The sequence below is a fragment of the Hemiscyllium ocellatum genome, chromosome 3 (assembly GCF_020745735.1).
Source record: "Hemiscyllium ocellatum isolate sHemOce1 chromosome 3, sHemOce1.pat.X.cur, whole genome shotgun sequence".
NCBI classification, from domain to species: Eukaryota; Metazoa; Chordata; class Chondrichthyes; order Orectolobiformes; family Hemiscylliidae; genus Hemiscyllium; species Hemiscyllium ocellatum.
Window position 1 is genome coordinate 29,672,923 of NC_083403.1, and position 16,725 is coordinate 29,689,647.

General features: G+C 39.6%; 1 protein-coding gene across 2 annotated transcripts in view; it reads right to left on the minus strand.

The window, feature by feature from the left end:
• Positions 1–16,725, minus strand: part of fig4a (FIG4 phosphoinositide 5-phosphatase a) — a 122,806-nt gene that overhangs the window by 46,163 nt on the left and 59,918 nt on the right. For both annotated transcript variants that reach the window (XM_060849256.1, XM_060849248.1), the window contains exons 12-15: positions 16,117–16,250; positions 8,156–8,272; positions 6,846–6,891; positions 865–1,013 (exon numbers count right to left, since the gene is read on the minus strand). In XM_060849256.1, coding sequence (XP_060705239.1) covers positions 865–1,013; positions 6,846–6,891; positions 8,156–8,272; positions 16,117–16,250 — 446 coding nt within the window. The remainder of the gene's footprint in view (positions 1–864; positions 1,014–6,845; positions 6,892–8,155; positions 8,273–16,116; positions 16,251–16,725) is intronic.

Sequence of the window (16,725 nt, forward strand, 5' to 3'; positions counted from 1 at the left end):
ATGTACTCACTTTTAATGGTTAAATTTACTACAAAATAAAATTCTATAACTGCCACTGTTGGAATAATGCGTGCAATTCTGATCTCCTTCCTATCGTAAAGATGTTGTGAAACTTGAAAGGGTTCAGAAAAGATTTACAAGGATGCTGCCAGGGTTGGAGGATCTGAGCTACAGGGAGAGGCTGAGCAGGCTGGGGCTGTTTTCCCTGGAGCGTCGGAGGCTGAGGGGTGACCTTATAGAGGTTTACAAAATTACGAGGGGCATGGATAGGGTAAATAGAGAAAGTCTTTTCCCTGGGGTCGGAGAGTCCAGAACTAGAGGGCATAGGTTTAGGGTGAGAGGTAAAAGATATAAAAGAGACCTAAGGGGCAACTTTTTCACACAGAGGGTCGTACGTGTATGGAATGAGCTGCCAGAGGAAGTGGTGGAGGCTGGTTCAATTGCAACATTTAAGAGACATTTGGATGGGTATATGAATAAGAAGGGTTTGGAGGGATATGGGCTGGATGCTGGCAGGTGGGACTAGATTGGGTTGGGATATCTGGTCAGTGTGGACAGGTTGGACCGAAGTGTCTGTTTCCATGCTGTGCATCTCTTATGACTCTATGACTATGACTCTATGTTTGCCAGATTATGCTAGCTTTAAAGAATAAGGGAAGCAAATGTGGTCCCCACTGTATGGATTTGCATATATTAAGTTCAGGAGCATTAAGCACACAGGTGTAGAGCTGGTGAAAAAGCAGTGAACAATGCCAGATTTTTCCGATTACTGAAAGGGAAGGGTGAAATCAGAAAACGAAAGAAAATCTGTAAATTAAACAAATTAAAGCAGCTAGAATCCATACAAGGATATAGATTGCTTACCGAACAGCATCAGTGTCAAACTGCAGTCTTGGTTTGTCAATTACACCTATTGCATAGAGCTGGTATGCCAAAGCACATTTTCCCACCATAAACTGAGCAGTGTTTGTACGATCTAAACAGTCAACACAGTTTGTCCTCAGGACACCTGTCTGAAACAAAAGTTAAACAGGATTTATTGTTGTGCTGCACTATTAAATCATTATTATAATTTCTCTTTCAGTAGATTTAGAAATATTAGATTATTCAATACACAGAAGTCAGCGATTTTCCAAAAATGTTTGGTTTCAGTATGGAAAGCCTGCAACACTTGTTTTATTTTCAATTTTTAAAGACCTGTCTTGCACAAAATTTACGTCATTCCAGACTTTGAAAAATTTCTAAACATTTCAAGATATATATAATTACCTACTATAGCAGAAGATATATGGAGTGAAAATAAAAAGTTAACTTCTCAGGTTAATGGTTGTTCATCAGAACTGGGAAAAGTTAAGCAAGTGAAAGATAGGAGGAGGTTTGGAAAAAGAACAAAAGGGAGATTCAATGATAAAATTGAAGACAGAAGAGATTAAATAACAAAAGCATTGGTGGAGAAAGAGGAAACATGAGTCAGAATATAGAAAGGAGATAGAGGGCTTGTTGACATAGTGCAATGATAACAGATCTCTCTCAATGTTGGCAAAACTAAAGAACTGCTAATTGACTTCAGAAAGAAAGGAGGAGAACATACCCCCATCTACATCAACAGAGCATCAAATTCCTAGGAGTGACGATAAGCAACAACCTGTCCTAGACTTCCCAAGTAGATGCGATGGTCAAGAAGGCACAACAATGCCATGTCTTCCTCAGGCGGCTCAGGAAATTTGGCATGTCCATAAGGACCCTCAGCAACTTTTACAGATGCACCGCAGAAAGCACATTGTCCAGGTGCATAATGGCCTGGTATGGCAACTGCTGTGTCCAGAACCGTAAGAATCTATAGAAGATTGTGTGCACAGCCAAAACCATCGCAGAAGTTAACCTCCCATTCATGGACTCCATTTACACATCCCATTGCCACGGAAAAGCTGCCAACATTATCAGAGACCCATCTCACCCCAGTAATGGTCTCTGACAACCTCTGCAGTCAGACAGAAGATACAGAAACCTGAACACACACCAGCTGGTTCAAGAACAATTTCTTCCCTGCTATTATTAGACTGATGAATGGATTCTCTAACTTCAAGTAATGCTGATCTTACTTTGCGCGTGTCCTGTGCGGTGTAACTAGTATTCCTCATTTTGTCCAAATTTTTTATAGCCTACAATCTGTATGTCCTTGCTTACTTTGATCTGCCTGTATTGCTTGCAAACAAAGCTTTTCACTGCATTTAGGTAGACATGACAATAATTCAAATCAAATCAAGACAATGATAATGGGGTGCAAAGATTGGTCTGGAGGTGGTGTGAATGGCAGAGAGCAGCTGCCATTCAAGAGAAAAACAACAAGAAAAGAGTAAGAATCAGTGCCTCATAAAAGGTGGCTATGTGTTTACATAAATAAATAGATAAGATAAAATAAGATAAGACAAGATAAAGATAAAGATAAATATAGTTATTACCAAAAAAAATTACAGAATCACAAAATCCCTTCTCTGCAGAAAGGGGCCATTCAGCCCATTGAGTACACACCGACTCTTCAAAAAGTATCATACCCAGATCCAGACTCCTCCCCACCTTTTTTTAAAAGCAGAGAGTGATAGATACTGGAACACGCTGTCAAGGAAGATGGCAGATGCAGAGCATTAGCATGGGCTTTGGGTTACTAGTCTGATGATGTTAACTACGGCACTGTCTGTCCAAATTTACAGACGTAATACTGACTTGTGTTGCTTTTTAAAAAAGTGTACATTTTTATTCTTAAACTTCTGCTTCTCTACATTCATTGCTTATCTTATTCTGCAGATGAATATGAGCCAACTCACATTTAAGTATATTCAATTACATTTGTCATTTATTTACCATTATCAAGAAGTGGAATTATATAAAGTTAAAAGGGAGCACATTAGTCAGGAAAATGTTATATCTCTCACTGACACATTTATTTGTTCTTGGACACAACTGTAACAAAACATTGAACCTTTGAACTGATATCCTAAGCCATATGAGCTCTCACAACCAAGGGATTTTGCCATGACAAGAAATTAAATGGCTGGATATAGTGAATAGCCAAACTGACTACTGTTACATAATAGAGGAAGCTTTGAAGTATCCGTCAGTTGTCAAATCACACATTCAATGACTCAGTAGGCAATCAACTCACAATTGCCTGTCTAACGAGGAGACTCTCACAAAGTGCAGTTGTCACAAGCAATTAAATCATGCTAGTTAAATTGTCTTCTGTACTCTTTAAATGATGGGAATTCCCAAAAGAAATATGTTTCTACAAAGAATGCATATCCCAATTAACTAGGAAATCTAAGAACTCTGGAATGTCAGACAAGCAGTCTGAATTTACATTCAGTTATGGAAAATAATATTAATTGTCATTGGAGATAAAATCATCTGAAAATCCCAGCATAATAGCAGAGTTCAGGTTTAATCAGACATATATTCAGTTCAAGAAAGGGAATAGGGATAATCCTGGGAATTACAGACCAGTCAGTCAGTCTTCCAACTGTGGTGGAAAAATTATTGGAGCGGATTTTGAGAGACAGAATTTATGATTATTTGGAAAATGATAGCTTGATTACAGGTAGTCAGCATGGCTTTGTGAGGGACAGGTCATGCCTCACAAACCTTATTGAATTCTTTGAGGATGTGACAAAACACACTGATGAAGGTAGAGCAGTGGATGTGGCGTACATGGGTTTTAGCAAGGCGTTTGATAAGGTACCCAATGATAGCTCATTCAGAAAGTAAGGATAATGTCCACAGCCTCTTCACACAATCTTCCAGAATGGCAATAGACATTCATAAAGTTTTCATTCGTCTAAAGGTTTTTATTTGGATAGAACAATGACCTGGTTTGCATTTTTTCTAGCTTTTCATACATGGCTCTCAGCTTACCAATGCATCATCTTTGACTTATCTCAAGCCACTTAAACAGCTTTTAAAATAAAACATACTGTAATCCGGGGTTGAACCTTGACTGGATAGTGAATGGGATCAGTCACATATATGTTGTGGCTATTAAGACCACATTAGAGGCTCAGAATTTGCAATGAATAACTCATCATAGAGATGTACTGCATGGAAACGGACTCTTCGGTCTTACCCGTCCATGCCGACCAGATATCCCAACCCAATTTAGTCCCACCCACCAGCACCCGGCCCATATCCCTCCTTCCTATTCATATACCCATCCAAATGCCTCTTAAATATTGCACTTGTACCAGCTTGCACCACTTCCTCTGGCAGCTCATTCATACATGTATCACCCTCTGTGTGAAGAACTTGCTCTGTAAGTCTCTTTTATATCTTTCCCCTCTCACCCTAAACCTATGCCTCTAGTTCTGAACTCCCCGACCTCAAGGAAAAGATTTTGCCTATTTACCCTATCCATGCCTCTCATAATTTTGTAAACCTCTATAAGGTCACCCCTCAGCCTCTGATGCTCCAGGGAAAACAGCCTCAGCCTGTTCAGCCTCTCCCTATAGCTCAAATCCTCCAACCCTGGCAACATCCTTGTAAATCTTTTCTGAACCCTTTCACGTTTCACAACATCTTTCCGATAGTAAGGAGACCAGAATTGCACGCAATATTCTAACAGTAGCCTAACCAATGTTCTATACAGCTGTAACATGACCTCCCAACTCCTGTACTCAATACTCTGACCAATAAAGGAAAACATACCAAAAGCCTTCTTCACTATCCTCTCTACCTGCGACTCCACTTTCAAGGAGCTATGAACCTGCACTCCAAGGTCTCTTTGTTCAGCAACACTCCCTAGGATCTTACCATTAAGTGCATAAGTTCTGATAAGATTTGCTTTCCCAACATGCAACACCTCACATTAACTGAATTAAACGCAATCTGCCACTTCTCAGTCCAATGGCCCATCTGGTCAAGGTCCTGTTGTAATCTGAGGTAACCCTCTTCGCTGTCCACTACACCTCCAATTTTGGTGTCATCTGCAAACTTACTAATTGTACTTCTTATGCTTGCATCCAAATCAGTTATGTAAATGACAAAAAGTACAGGGCCCAGCACCGATCCTTGTGGAACTCCACTGGTCACAGGCCTCCAGCCTGAAAAACAACCCTCCACCACCGCCCTCTGTCTTCTACCTTTGAGCCAGTTCTGCATCCAAATGGCTAGTTCTCCCTGTATTCCATGAGATCCAACCTTGCTAATCAGTCTCTCAAGGGGGGGAACCTTGTCAAATGCCTTACTGAAGTCCATATAGATCACATCTACTGCTCTGCCCTCAATCAAGTTGGTGAGACATGAATTTCCATTCACAAAGCCATGTTGACTATCCCTAATCAGTCCTTACCTTTCCAAGTACACAAACATCCTGTCCCTCAGGATTCCCTCCAACAACGTGCCCACCAATGGCATCAGGCTCATTGGTCTATAGTCCCCCGGCTTGTCCTTACCACCCTTCTTAAACAGTGGCACCACGTTAGCCAACCTCCAGTCTTCCAGCACCTCACCTGTGACTATCGATGATACAAATATCTCAGCAAGGGGCCCAGCAATCACTTCTCTAGCTTCCCACACCTGATCAGGTCCTGGGGATTTAGCCACCTTTACCCGTTTTAAGACATCCAGCACTTCCTCCTCTGGTAAAATGGACATTTTCCAAGGTGTCACCATCTATTTCCCCACAGTCTATATCTTCCATATCCTTTTCCACAGTAAATACTGATGCAAAATACTCATTTAGTATCCCCCCTATTTTCTACGGCTCCACACAAAGGCCACCTTGCTGTTCTTTGAGGGGCCCTATTTTCTCCCTAGTTACCTTTTTGTCCTTAATGTATTTGTAAAAACTCTTTAGATTCTCCTTAATTCTATTCTCATGTCCCCTTTTTCCCTCTTGATTTCCCTCTGAAGTATACTCCTACTTCCTTTATACACTTCTAAGGATTCACTTGATCTATCCTGCCTATACCTGACATATGCTTCCTTCTTTTTCTTAATCAAACCCTCAATTTCTTTCGTCATCCAGCTTTCCCTAAACCTACCAGCCTTTCCTTTCACCCTAAAAGGTTTATACTTTCTCTGGATTCTTGTTATCTCATTTCTGAAGGCTTCCCATTTTCCAGCCGTCCCTTTACCTACAAACATCTGCCCCCAATCAGCTTTCGAAAGTTCTTGCCTAATACCGTCAACATTGGCCTTTCTCCAATTTAGAACTTCAACTTTTAGATCTGGTGTATCCTTTTCCATCATTATTTAAATCTAATAGAATTATGGTTGCTGGCCCCAAAATGCTCCCCCACTGAGACCCAAGTCACCCGCCCTGCCTATTCCCCAAGAATAGGTCAAATTTTGCACCTTCTATAGTAGGTACAGCCACATACTGAGTCAGAAAATTGTCTTGTACACACTTAACAAATTCCTTCCCATCCAGACCCTTAACACAACGGGAGTCCCAGTCTATGTTTGCAAAGTTAAAATTCCCTACCATAACCACCCAATTATTCTTACAGATAGCTGAGATCTCCTTACAAGTTTGTTTCTCAATTTCCCTCTGACTATTAGGGGGTCTGTAATACAATCCCAATAAGGTATCACTTGTCTCCTGAATTCTCCTCCATCACATAAAAGGCACAAGTTATGAGTGTTATGGAATTCTCTTTACGTACATGGACGGATACAGCTTAAATAACACTCAAACAATGTGATGCTAAAAAAAGTTAGTACGACATTGAGGATGTACATTGTGTAATGTGCATAATCACTTAGACTATATTCTTAATTAACTCCATACTCAATGTTTAGGCCATTTTGTGATGTCACATTTTAACTATTACATTTCCAATTCCTCACTTTACCTGTAAGCGACAAGTATTTTGATTATATCCACCAAGTTCGTCCCATCTGTGAAAAAATGTCAAGGTACAATGAGTATGAAAGACAGAGAGAGAACACAAGTTGGATAGAGTACAACATCTTCAAACATTTCAAAGTGATCCATCAGTAGACAAAGAAATAGATTCATACAGCTTGCACAAAAGACATTAGGAAGAGTCACTGAAAACATGGTAAGAAAGATCGATTTTGAGGTTATTGAAACTGGAGAGGCAAAATGACCAACACGGGTTTCACAGAGAATAGGGTCAATGCAACAGCAAGCTCCCACTCTGATGACAGATGAAAAGAGCGGATCATAAGTAAAACAGGGAAATATCTTCCTAGAATATACTGCAGAGCAAAGAAGGTGAATTTAAAATGATTAAAATCATTGAGGGATTTCTAAATAAGGAGTTAAATCCTGATCTTCTTTGTTCTGATCTTCCTGTCTTTCATTCAAATTCCTTCATGATTTTGTCTCTCCAATTTTGCTAAACTCTTTGACCTTGTCTCATGTAACACATACCCCTCATTTTTCCCACTACTAGTGAGCTTTCTTAATCATCTCAGCTCCACACCCTGAAATTTATTAAGTGGACTAGCAATAAACCAGAACCTGCTTGAACCCCATCATGATAGGTGGTTAAAATATTCAACTCAGTAAGAAAAAAAACCTTGAACAAAAAGCATGAAACCACTGTCAACTGTTATACAATCTGATTCAATAATACCCTTTAGGGAAGAAAATCTGCCATCCCTACTCATTCTGGCCTACTTGACTCCAGACCCACACCAATGTCTTGATTCTTATCATGTCCTCTGGACAATTAAGCAATAAATACTGGCCTAGCCAGGGATACCCAAATCTCAAGAATAAATATACATGTATTAAAACAAATGCTTTCTAAAACTTTGTCTTTCCAACTCTCTCTTCTCCTTTATTGCTTTTCTCAAAACTCACACCTCCCAATATCTTTCTCAGCATAGTTTTTAGTTTTTGTTTTATGTCCACTAAGCACTTTGGGAAGCTACATTATACATCTCTATTGAAAAAAATGGTCTTGGTTCAACTTCTTTGAATAAAGCTCTAGTAATTGAATGTAAATCATATCAAAACTGTTAAAAGAATGAATATGAAAATCTGAACAATGAACTCGAAGATAAATTACATATTGCACGATTCACAGCTAATCTTATATATCTTCGCAATCAATAATTTTAACTTTTCATTTTCAACTTTACTTGGATTATTCATATCTAACTACTCAATTCAATTTTTATTCAGTCTTACCGTTCACCTGGTCGCAAGGTGTTGCAATAAAAATCAGGGTGATTTACAAAGAATCCTGTTCTTTTCACAACATCTTCTGCAATTATGCTCAGTCGATCCAAGACATTGCACAATTTACTGAAAACAGAAAGACGAATTATCTTTTGAAAGTTATTCATCTTTAAAACAGCAGCATAAAACAAAAACACTGTATTTAAGATTGAAGGTCGCCTACTTTTACAATAAATTTGTTCTCCACTGTGAATATTTAAGAAAATACAATTATCTATCCTACAGTAAAACCATGATGGAAACAGCTCACTCGAGGAACAATTTTATTGTATTTAATCTTTTGATGTGATCTTATATGGAAGGAATAATTTGATTTCAGTTTGCTGTTGCTGAGACAATAGTTATGTCCTATTGGTAAAAGAAAATAAATTTCTGGAAAACTACTCTCTATGACTTATGTTCAGGGAAGAGTAACACAAACACGATACTGAGACATTTTTTGAATATATTCTTCAATTAGCTAACTCTAAATTGCTTGTTGCGTTGGGACATTGATACATGTCATTTATCCAAAGTAAGACAACTGCCTTAAGTTTAAAAACAGCAGTTAGAGTTCTAGTAATAAAGAAGGGTTCTAAAGAAGAGTCACTGGACCCAAAACGTTACCTCTGCTTTCTCTCCACAGATGCTATCAGACCTGATGAGTTTCTCTAGCAATTTCTACTTTGTTTTGCATTGGAGCATCCACAGTTCTATGTGCAGTTTTTTTCTGATAATAATTATTGCTTATGTAACAATTTGGCAGATACACAGAGGGGACTTTCATAGATTCAAACAGAAGAGGCCCTTAGAACCATTGAGCTTGCAAAAACAAATAACTCTAAATAACACGTGTCCCACTTTCCAGTACTTGGTCCACAGCCTTGAATGTTATGACATTTCAAGTGCTCATCAAATGACTTTTTAAAATTTGCAAGGTTTCCACCTCAACTACCACCCAGAATTCAGATTCCCACTATCCTCTGGGTGAAAACATTTTTCTTCAAATCCTATCTAAAACTTCTGCCTTTCACTTTAAAATTATGTCCCCCTGTTAGTGACCCTTCAACTAAGGGGAACAGCTGCTTCTTATTCATCCTGTCCAAGTCTCTCATAAACCTGTACACTTCAATCCATGGTGGCTCAGTGGTCAGCACTGCTGCAAACAGCACCAGGGTTCCAGCCTTGGGTGGCTGTCTGTGTGGAGTTTGCACATTCTCCCTGTGTCTGCATGGGTTTCCACTGGGAGCTCTGGTTTCCTCCCACATTCCAAAGATGTGCAGGTTAGGTGAACTGGCCATGCTAAATTGCCCATAGTGTTCAGGGATATGTAGGTTAGGTGCATTAGTCAGGGGAAATGTAGAGTAATAGGGTAGCATAATAGGTCTGGGTGGGTTAATCTTTGGAGGGTCTATGTGGACTTGTTGGGCCAAATGGCCTGTTTCCACACTGTAGTGATTCTACGAGACAATCAGTTCCACCTCTCAGCCTTCAATGTGCTGAAGAAAATAACCTGAACTAATTCAGCCTTTCTTCAGAGCTAAATTACTCAATTTCAAGCAACATCCATGTAATTCTCCTATACACTCTATCCAGTGCAATCTATTCTTCCTATAGTGTGGTGACCAGAGCTGCATACGTTACTCCAGCTGTGGCCTAGACAAACTCCTGTGCAGCTTCAAAATGACCTCCCTGCTCTAATAACCCAAGCCACCACTGATAAAGGCTAGCATCCTCTCTAGCTTCTTGAAACCTTATTAACCTGTCCTGCTGCTTTCAGGGATCTATGGATAAACATCTCAAGATCCCTCTGAGCTTCCTAGCAACCTGCTATTTATTCAATATTCCCCTGTCTTGTTATTTCGAGCCATAGAGATGTACAGCATGGAAATAGACCTGTTGGTCCAATTCATCCATGCCAACCAGATATCTTTAATTAATCTAGCCCCATTTGCCAGCATTTGGCCCATATCCCTCTAAACCGTTCCTATTCATAAACTCATTGAGATGCCTTTAAATGTTGTAAATGTCCCAGCTTCTACCATTTCCTTTGACAGCTCATTCCATGCACTCACTACCCTCTGTGTGAAAAAATTGCCATTAAAATAAACTCCATCTGCCACTCCTCAGCCCATTGGCCGATTTGATCAAGATTCCATTACCTCTGAGGTAACCTTCTTCACTGTCCACTACACCTCCAACTTACTAACTATACCTCCTATGTTCACATTCAAGTCTTTTATATAAATGACGAAAAACAGTGGACCCAGCAGCCATCCTTGTGGCACACCAAGTGAATGCAATTCATATGGACTTCAATAAGGCATTCAACAATGCTCCTCATGGTAGACTAAATGGCAAGGTTAGATCACATTGAATACAGGAACATTTGGATACAGAACTGGCTCAAAGGTAGAAAACAGAGGGTGGTGATGGAGAGTTGCTTTTCAGACTGGAGGCCTGTGATCTTCTTCCAAAACATATCACTTCATACTTATAAATGTTAAATGCCATCTGACTAATCTATGTATCTACTTTGGAAAGATCTATGGAGTTTTAAAAAGTCTTCAATTTCACCAACATCATCTTAGAAAGCTTATAACACAGAAAGAGGCTATTTGACCTGTCATGAATGTGCTATTAAACCACCTGGCCTGACCCTACTTTCCAGCATCAGGTCCACAGCTGTGTAGGTTATAGAACTTGAGTGACAGATCCAGACACCTCCTAAATGAGTTGAGGGCTTCTGCCATTCTTACCCTTCCAGACAATAAATTTCAGACTTTAACCATACTTTTGTTGAAAAATCATTGTTCCCCATCATCCCTATAAATTTTTCTACCAATTCCATCTATGCCCTGATAAAGCAAGTCATTCCCTTCAAACCACTCAATCAATATTTTTTCTAATCTCAATCAAATCTCCTCTCATCCTCTGATGTCTGAGGAGAAATACAATCTTTCCTCATAGTTGCAATTTTCCAACCCTTGTGACATCCGTGTAAATTATTTCTATACCTTCTCTAATGCAATTACATCCTTTCTATAATGAGATACCAGAATGACACAAAGTACTCAAGCTGTGTCTTAACTAATGACTGTACAGTTCCTGCATAACTCCCTTGTTCTTATATTTTGTACCTAAAAGATAGGATTCCATTTGCCTTCTTAATCACCTTATTGACTTGTCCTACAACCTTCAGGATATCTAAGGTCCCTCACATGCTTTACTCCTCTCAGTACTCATGTTAATTGTCTATTCCTCATGTGAGCTCCCTAATTACATCACCTTACACTTCTTCAGCTTGAACTCCATTTGCCACTTGTCTGCCCAGCTAACCGGACCATTGATACCTCCCTGCAGTCTACACTTATCCTTCTCCAAACACTGTAGTACCAAATGCCTGCTTTTTGCTTCTTTGCAATTATCTGGTTTGAAAACAAATTCAACTTTCTGCAATGGAAGAAGCAAAGTTAATAATATCACTGTACTGTTAACTCAAGTAATGTTCTGGGCACCCATGTTCAAATCCCACCATAGAATTTGGTGGAATATTAATTCAATAAAAATCTGGAACTAAGAGCCTAATGGTGACCATGAAACTATTGACGATTGTCAGAAAAGAAAACATCTGGTCCACTAATATCCTATCAAGAAGGAAACTGCTATCCTTATCTGGTCTGGCCTACATGTGTCTCCAATCCACAGCAATATGGTTGACTCTTAACTACCCTCTGAAATGGCTGAGGAAATCATTCAATTGTAAAAAAAAATAATTAGACAGTGTCTTAAAAAAAAGATGAAACTGGGCAGATCACGTGACATCCATCTAGGTAGCGGATGTGACAATGGCAAAAGCAGCCCCGTTGACCCTGCAAAATCCTCTTTCTTAAATTTTGGGGGCTAGTGCCAAAATTGGGAGAGTTGTCTCACAGACTAGTGAAACAACAGCATGACATAGTCATACTCACAGAATCATATCTTACAATTTTCCAGACAACACTATCACTATCACAATTCCTGGTTAGATTCTCTCTCACTGGCAGGACATATTGGATGTGGCAGCTTAGCGCTACACAGGAGGGAGGATATTGCCCTGGAAGTCCTCAACATTGACTCCAGACATCAGGTCTAATATGGGCAAGGAAATCTCCTGATCGTCACACATCTCCTTCCTCAGCTGATCATTTGATATTCCTCCATTTGAACAGCACAGCAGGTGAGTGGCACAGAATGCACTCTGGATGGGGAATTTCAATGTCTACTACCAGCTAACGTTACTAACCAAGCTAGTCGAGCTCTGAATGACATTGCTGCTAGATGGAGTCTGCAGGAAGTGGTGAGGAAACAATCAAAATGGGAAAAACATACATGATCATGGCAAATCTATAGCCTGGCTAGCCTCCACTCTATCATTAACATCAAGTTGGGGATCAAGCCTGGTTCAACAAGTGCAAGAGGGAATGCCAGGAGCAGCACCAACCATACCTAAAATGAGGAATCAATATGGTGAAGCTATAAAATACGATCAGTTGCATGCCAAGCAGCAAGTGATAGAGAGCACCAAGCAATGTCACAACCAGCAGATAAAATCAAGCTCTGCAGTTTTGGCACATCCAATCGTGAGTGATGGAGGATTGGACAACAACTCACTGGAGGGGGTGGTTCCATAAATTATTAACAACAGGAGAGCCCAGCACAGAAGTGCAAAAGATAAAGCTGAAACATTCACAATGATCTTGCCAGGATTGCTGAGTGGATGATTCATCTCAGCTTCCTCTAGTGGTCCCCAGCATCACAGATGCAAGACTGCAGACAAGTTGATTCACTCCATGGGATATCAGGAAACAGTTGGCTGCATTGAATACTACGAAGGCTATGGACTCTGACAATATTCCAGCAACCCCTAACCAAGCTGTTCTCTTACACCTACAATATTGGTATTTACCTAACAATTGAAAAATTGCCCACATTGCCCACAAACCTGTGAACCTGACGTCAGTGGTAGGGAAGCTACTGGAGAAGATACTAAGGGATAGGATATAAGCCCGTTTTTTTCAAAATGGGTATATCAGTGATAGGCAGCATGGTTTCATGCGGGAAAGTCATGGCTTATAAACCTACTAGAATTCTTTGAAGAGGTGATGAGGGAAGGGGTGTAGATGTCATATATACGGACATTAGTAAGACGTTTGATAAAGTTCCCCATGGTAGGCTGATGAAGAAGGTGAAGTTGCATAGGGTCCAGGGTGCTCCAGCTAGATGGTTAGAGAACTGGTTGGGTAACAGGAAACAGAGAGTTGTAGTGGAAGGGAGCTTCTTAAAATGGAGACCTGTGACTAGTGGTGTCCCACAGAGATCTGTGCTGGTACCACTGTTGTTTTTGATATACATAAATGATTTGGATTCTGGATTAGTGGTGCTGGAAAAGCACAGCAGTTCAGGCAGCAACTGAGGAGCAGTAAAATCAACATTTCGGGCTGAAGGGCTTTTGCCCGAAACGTCAATTTTACTGCTCCTCGGCTGCTGCCTGAACTGCTGTGTTTTTCCAGCACTACTAATTTAGAATCTGGTTTCCAGCATCTGCAGTCATTGTTTTTACCTACATAAAATTGATTTGGAGGAAGGTGTAGGTTGCATCATTAACAAGTTTGTAATTGACACTCAGATTGGTGGAGGGGACTGTCAGAGAATACAGCAGAATATAGACAGATTGGAGAGTTGGGCAGAGAAATGGCAGATGGAGTTCAATCCGGCCAAATGCGATGTGATGCATTTTGGAAGATGCAATTCCAGAACAAACTAAATGGAAAAGTCCTAGTAAAATCAATGTACAGAGAGATCTAGGTGGTCTGGTCCATTGTTCCCTGAAGGTGGCAATGCAGGGCAGTAGAGTGGTCAAGGCAGCATACGGCATGCTTTCCTTCAACAGACTGGGTACTGAATACAAGAGTTGGCAGGTCATTTTACAATTGTATAAGACTTTGATTCGGCCACATATTGGCTAGACCAGGTAAGGATGGCATTTTCCTTCCCTTAAGAACATTAGCGAACCAGATGGGGTTTTCCAATAATTGACAGGATTTCATGGTCATCATTAAACTCTTAATTCCAGATTTGTTAACGAGTTTAAATTTCACCACCTGCCATGGCAGGAGTTCAACACAGGTTGCTAGGACATTACCTAGGTCTCTGAATGAATAGTCTCGTGATAATACTCACTGGCCATCATCCCCTTTCAGGGGCAAAAACCCCACTGGCTAGAATCATGCCTGGAAAAAAGGAAGAGGAGGTCAGCTCTAGGACATCTCTGCAGGTATTCCTGGGTCTAACCATCACTTGCATCAATGACCTACCCTCCATCATAAGATCAGAAGTGGGGATGTTTGCTGATGATTGCACAAAGTTTAGCAGCATTTATGGCGCAATCCATGTCCAATAGCACCAAGACTTGGACAATACCCAGGTTTGGCTGAAAATGGACAAGTAACATTTGCACCACACAAATACCAGGCAATGACCATCTCTGTGAAATCACATAACCATCAGCTCTTGAAATTCAATGGAATTTGCCATCAATGAATCCACTATCAACATTCTAGTATTACTACTGACCAGAAACCAAACTAGATTAGCCATATAAATATTGCAGCCACAAACGCAGGTCAGAGACTAGGAATCCTGCAGTAAGTAATGCATCTTCTGACTCCCCACAGTCCGCCCTCAGGACAAAGTCACCTGTTTGATTGGCACCACTTCCATAAATATCTAATCCTTCCACTACAAACATTTCTGCTCAATAGAAGTGTGTGACAAGATGCACTGCTAAATTTGAGAAAGATTATTAGATAGCACCTTCCACACCTATGATTGTTACCATCTAAAAGGGCAGAAAATATATGGGAAGACCATCTGCAAATTCCTCGCCAAACCATTCATCATCCTGACTTGGAAATATTTTGCTATTCCTTTATTGTCACCAGGTCAAACTCCTGGGATTCCCTCCCTAAGTGCATTATGGGTCTACCTATCGCATGTGAACTTCAGTAATTCAGCAATGCCCACACCTATGAGTACATTTAAAACATTAGAAATTAAAGTGTTTTTTGAGTCTGTGGTGTATCTAAAATGATTTTTCAGTCATCTGGTGGACAGAGAACATATTGAAAATCCCACATAAATTATCAGATACAGCTAATCACAATTGAAACTAATTGTTAAGATCTCTGAAAATTTCAAAGGACATAAGTCATTAAAAGGCTACGAGCAAAAGAACTAAAGGAAGGTCATAACCTTCAGCAAGATGAATTCCATCATATTATATGAGATCAATTTAAAATTACAGAGATGGCAGTGCAAATATTACTGTATAGGAGAAAGACAGGACTGCAGATACTGGAGGTCAGAGTTGAGAGTGTGGTGCTGGAAAAGCACAGCAAGTCAGGCAGCACCCAAGAAGCAGAAAAATCTACGTTTCAGGCATAAGCCCTTCATCAGGGATGAAGCTTGTGAACCAGGAGCTGAGAGATAAATGGGAGGGGCTTGGGGCTAGGGGAATACCTAGACAGTGCATATTAGGTCTTAGGCAGCAATAAATGATGATTCTTTTGCCCATCTAGAATGTACTAAGTAGGGCTTTCAAAGTAGAAGGAGGAAGTTATATTCATCTTGACAGAATTCAAATCCAGGATTAATAGAAAAAAAATGGTACGACGTCACAATGAACCCTTTCATGACAGTTTGAAGAACAATTTGAAAACAATAAATAAGCATTAGGTAATAGTAAATTAAATTGCATATTAGTAACTATACAAAACCAGTTATTCTGGAAAAAAAAGTGTTCAAGAAACAGTTCTCTCAGACAAATTTGACAAAACATTTTGATCAGGAACTCAAACTATATCTAATCAGAATTATAGTAAGCATTTTACCTTTTTGTATATTTGGCCATGTCCCATGCAATGTACTGAATGATATATTCTGGTGGAAGAAACTGGTTCAAATATGCAATGGCAGAATACAATGCTTCACTCAAAATCCTCTCATGCTTTCTTCTCTCGCGTTTCTAAATAAAAGTTGTAGCTTTAAAAATTACAAAACTTGACTTGTTACCTCATAATGAAATGTCAAAATTTAAGGTTGGTTACAAAAATAGCAGTGCCTTATGTAAACTCTAAAAAAATTGTTTAGTTTTAAATTAATTGCATGTAAAAGTATTTTAAAAGTTTAAATTCACTGGTTAAAAAAACCTGCAGTTAAGAAAATCATTTTTTTTAAAGTTCTACTAGTCAGTCAGAACTCTTTGTTTTGCACAAAATAGCATTTTACAGCATATAAGCAACTGAGACAACTTAGTGTCTCTCATATCAGACCTTGATGATTCCATAAAAGGGTGGGAGAAATAATACTGAACCAATGAATAACTATGCCAAGATTTTTGCTAATGATGAATCAGAAATCCTGATTCAGTCTTCATTGACATTTGCAATTAATTCTTATTACAGCCATGAATATTGCTCTCCTCCATTTTAATTGCACAA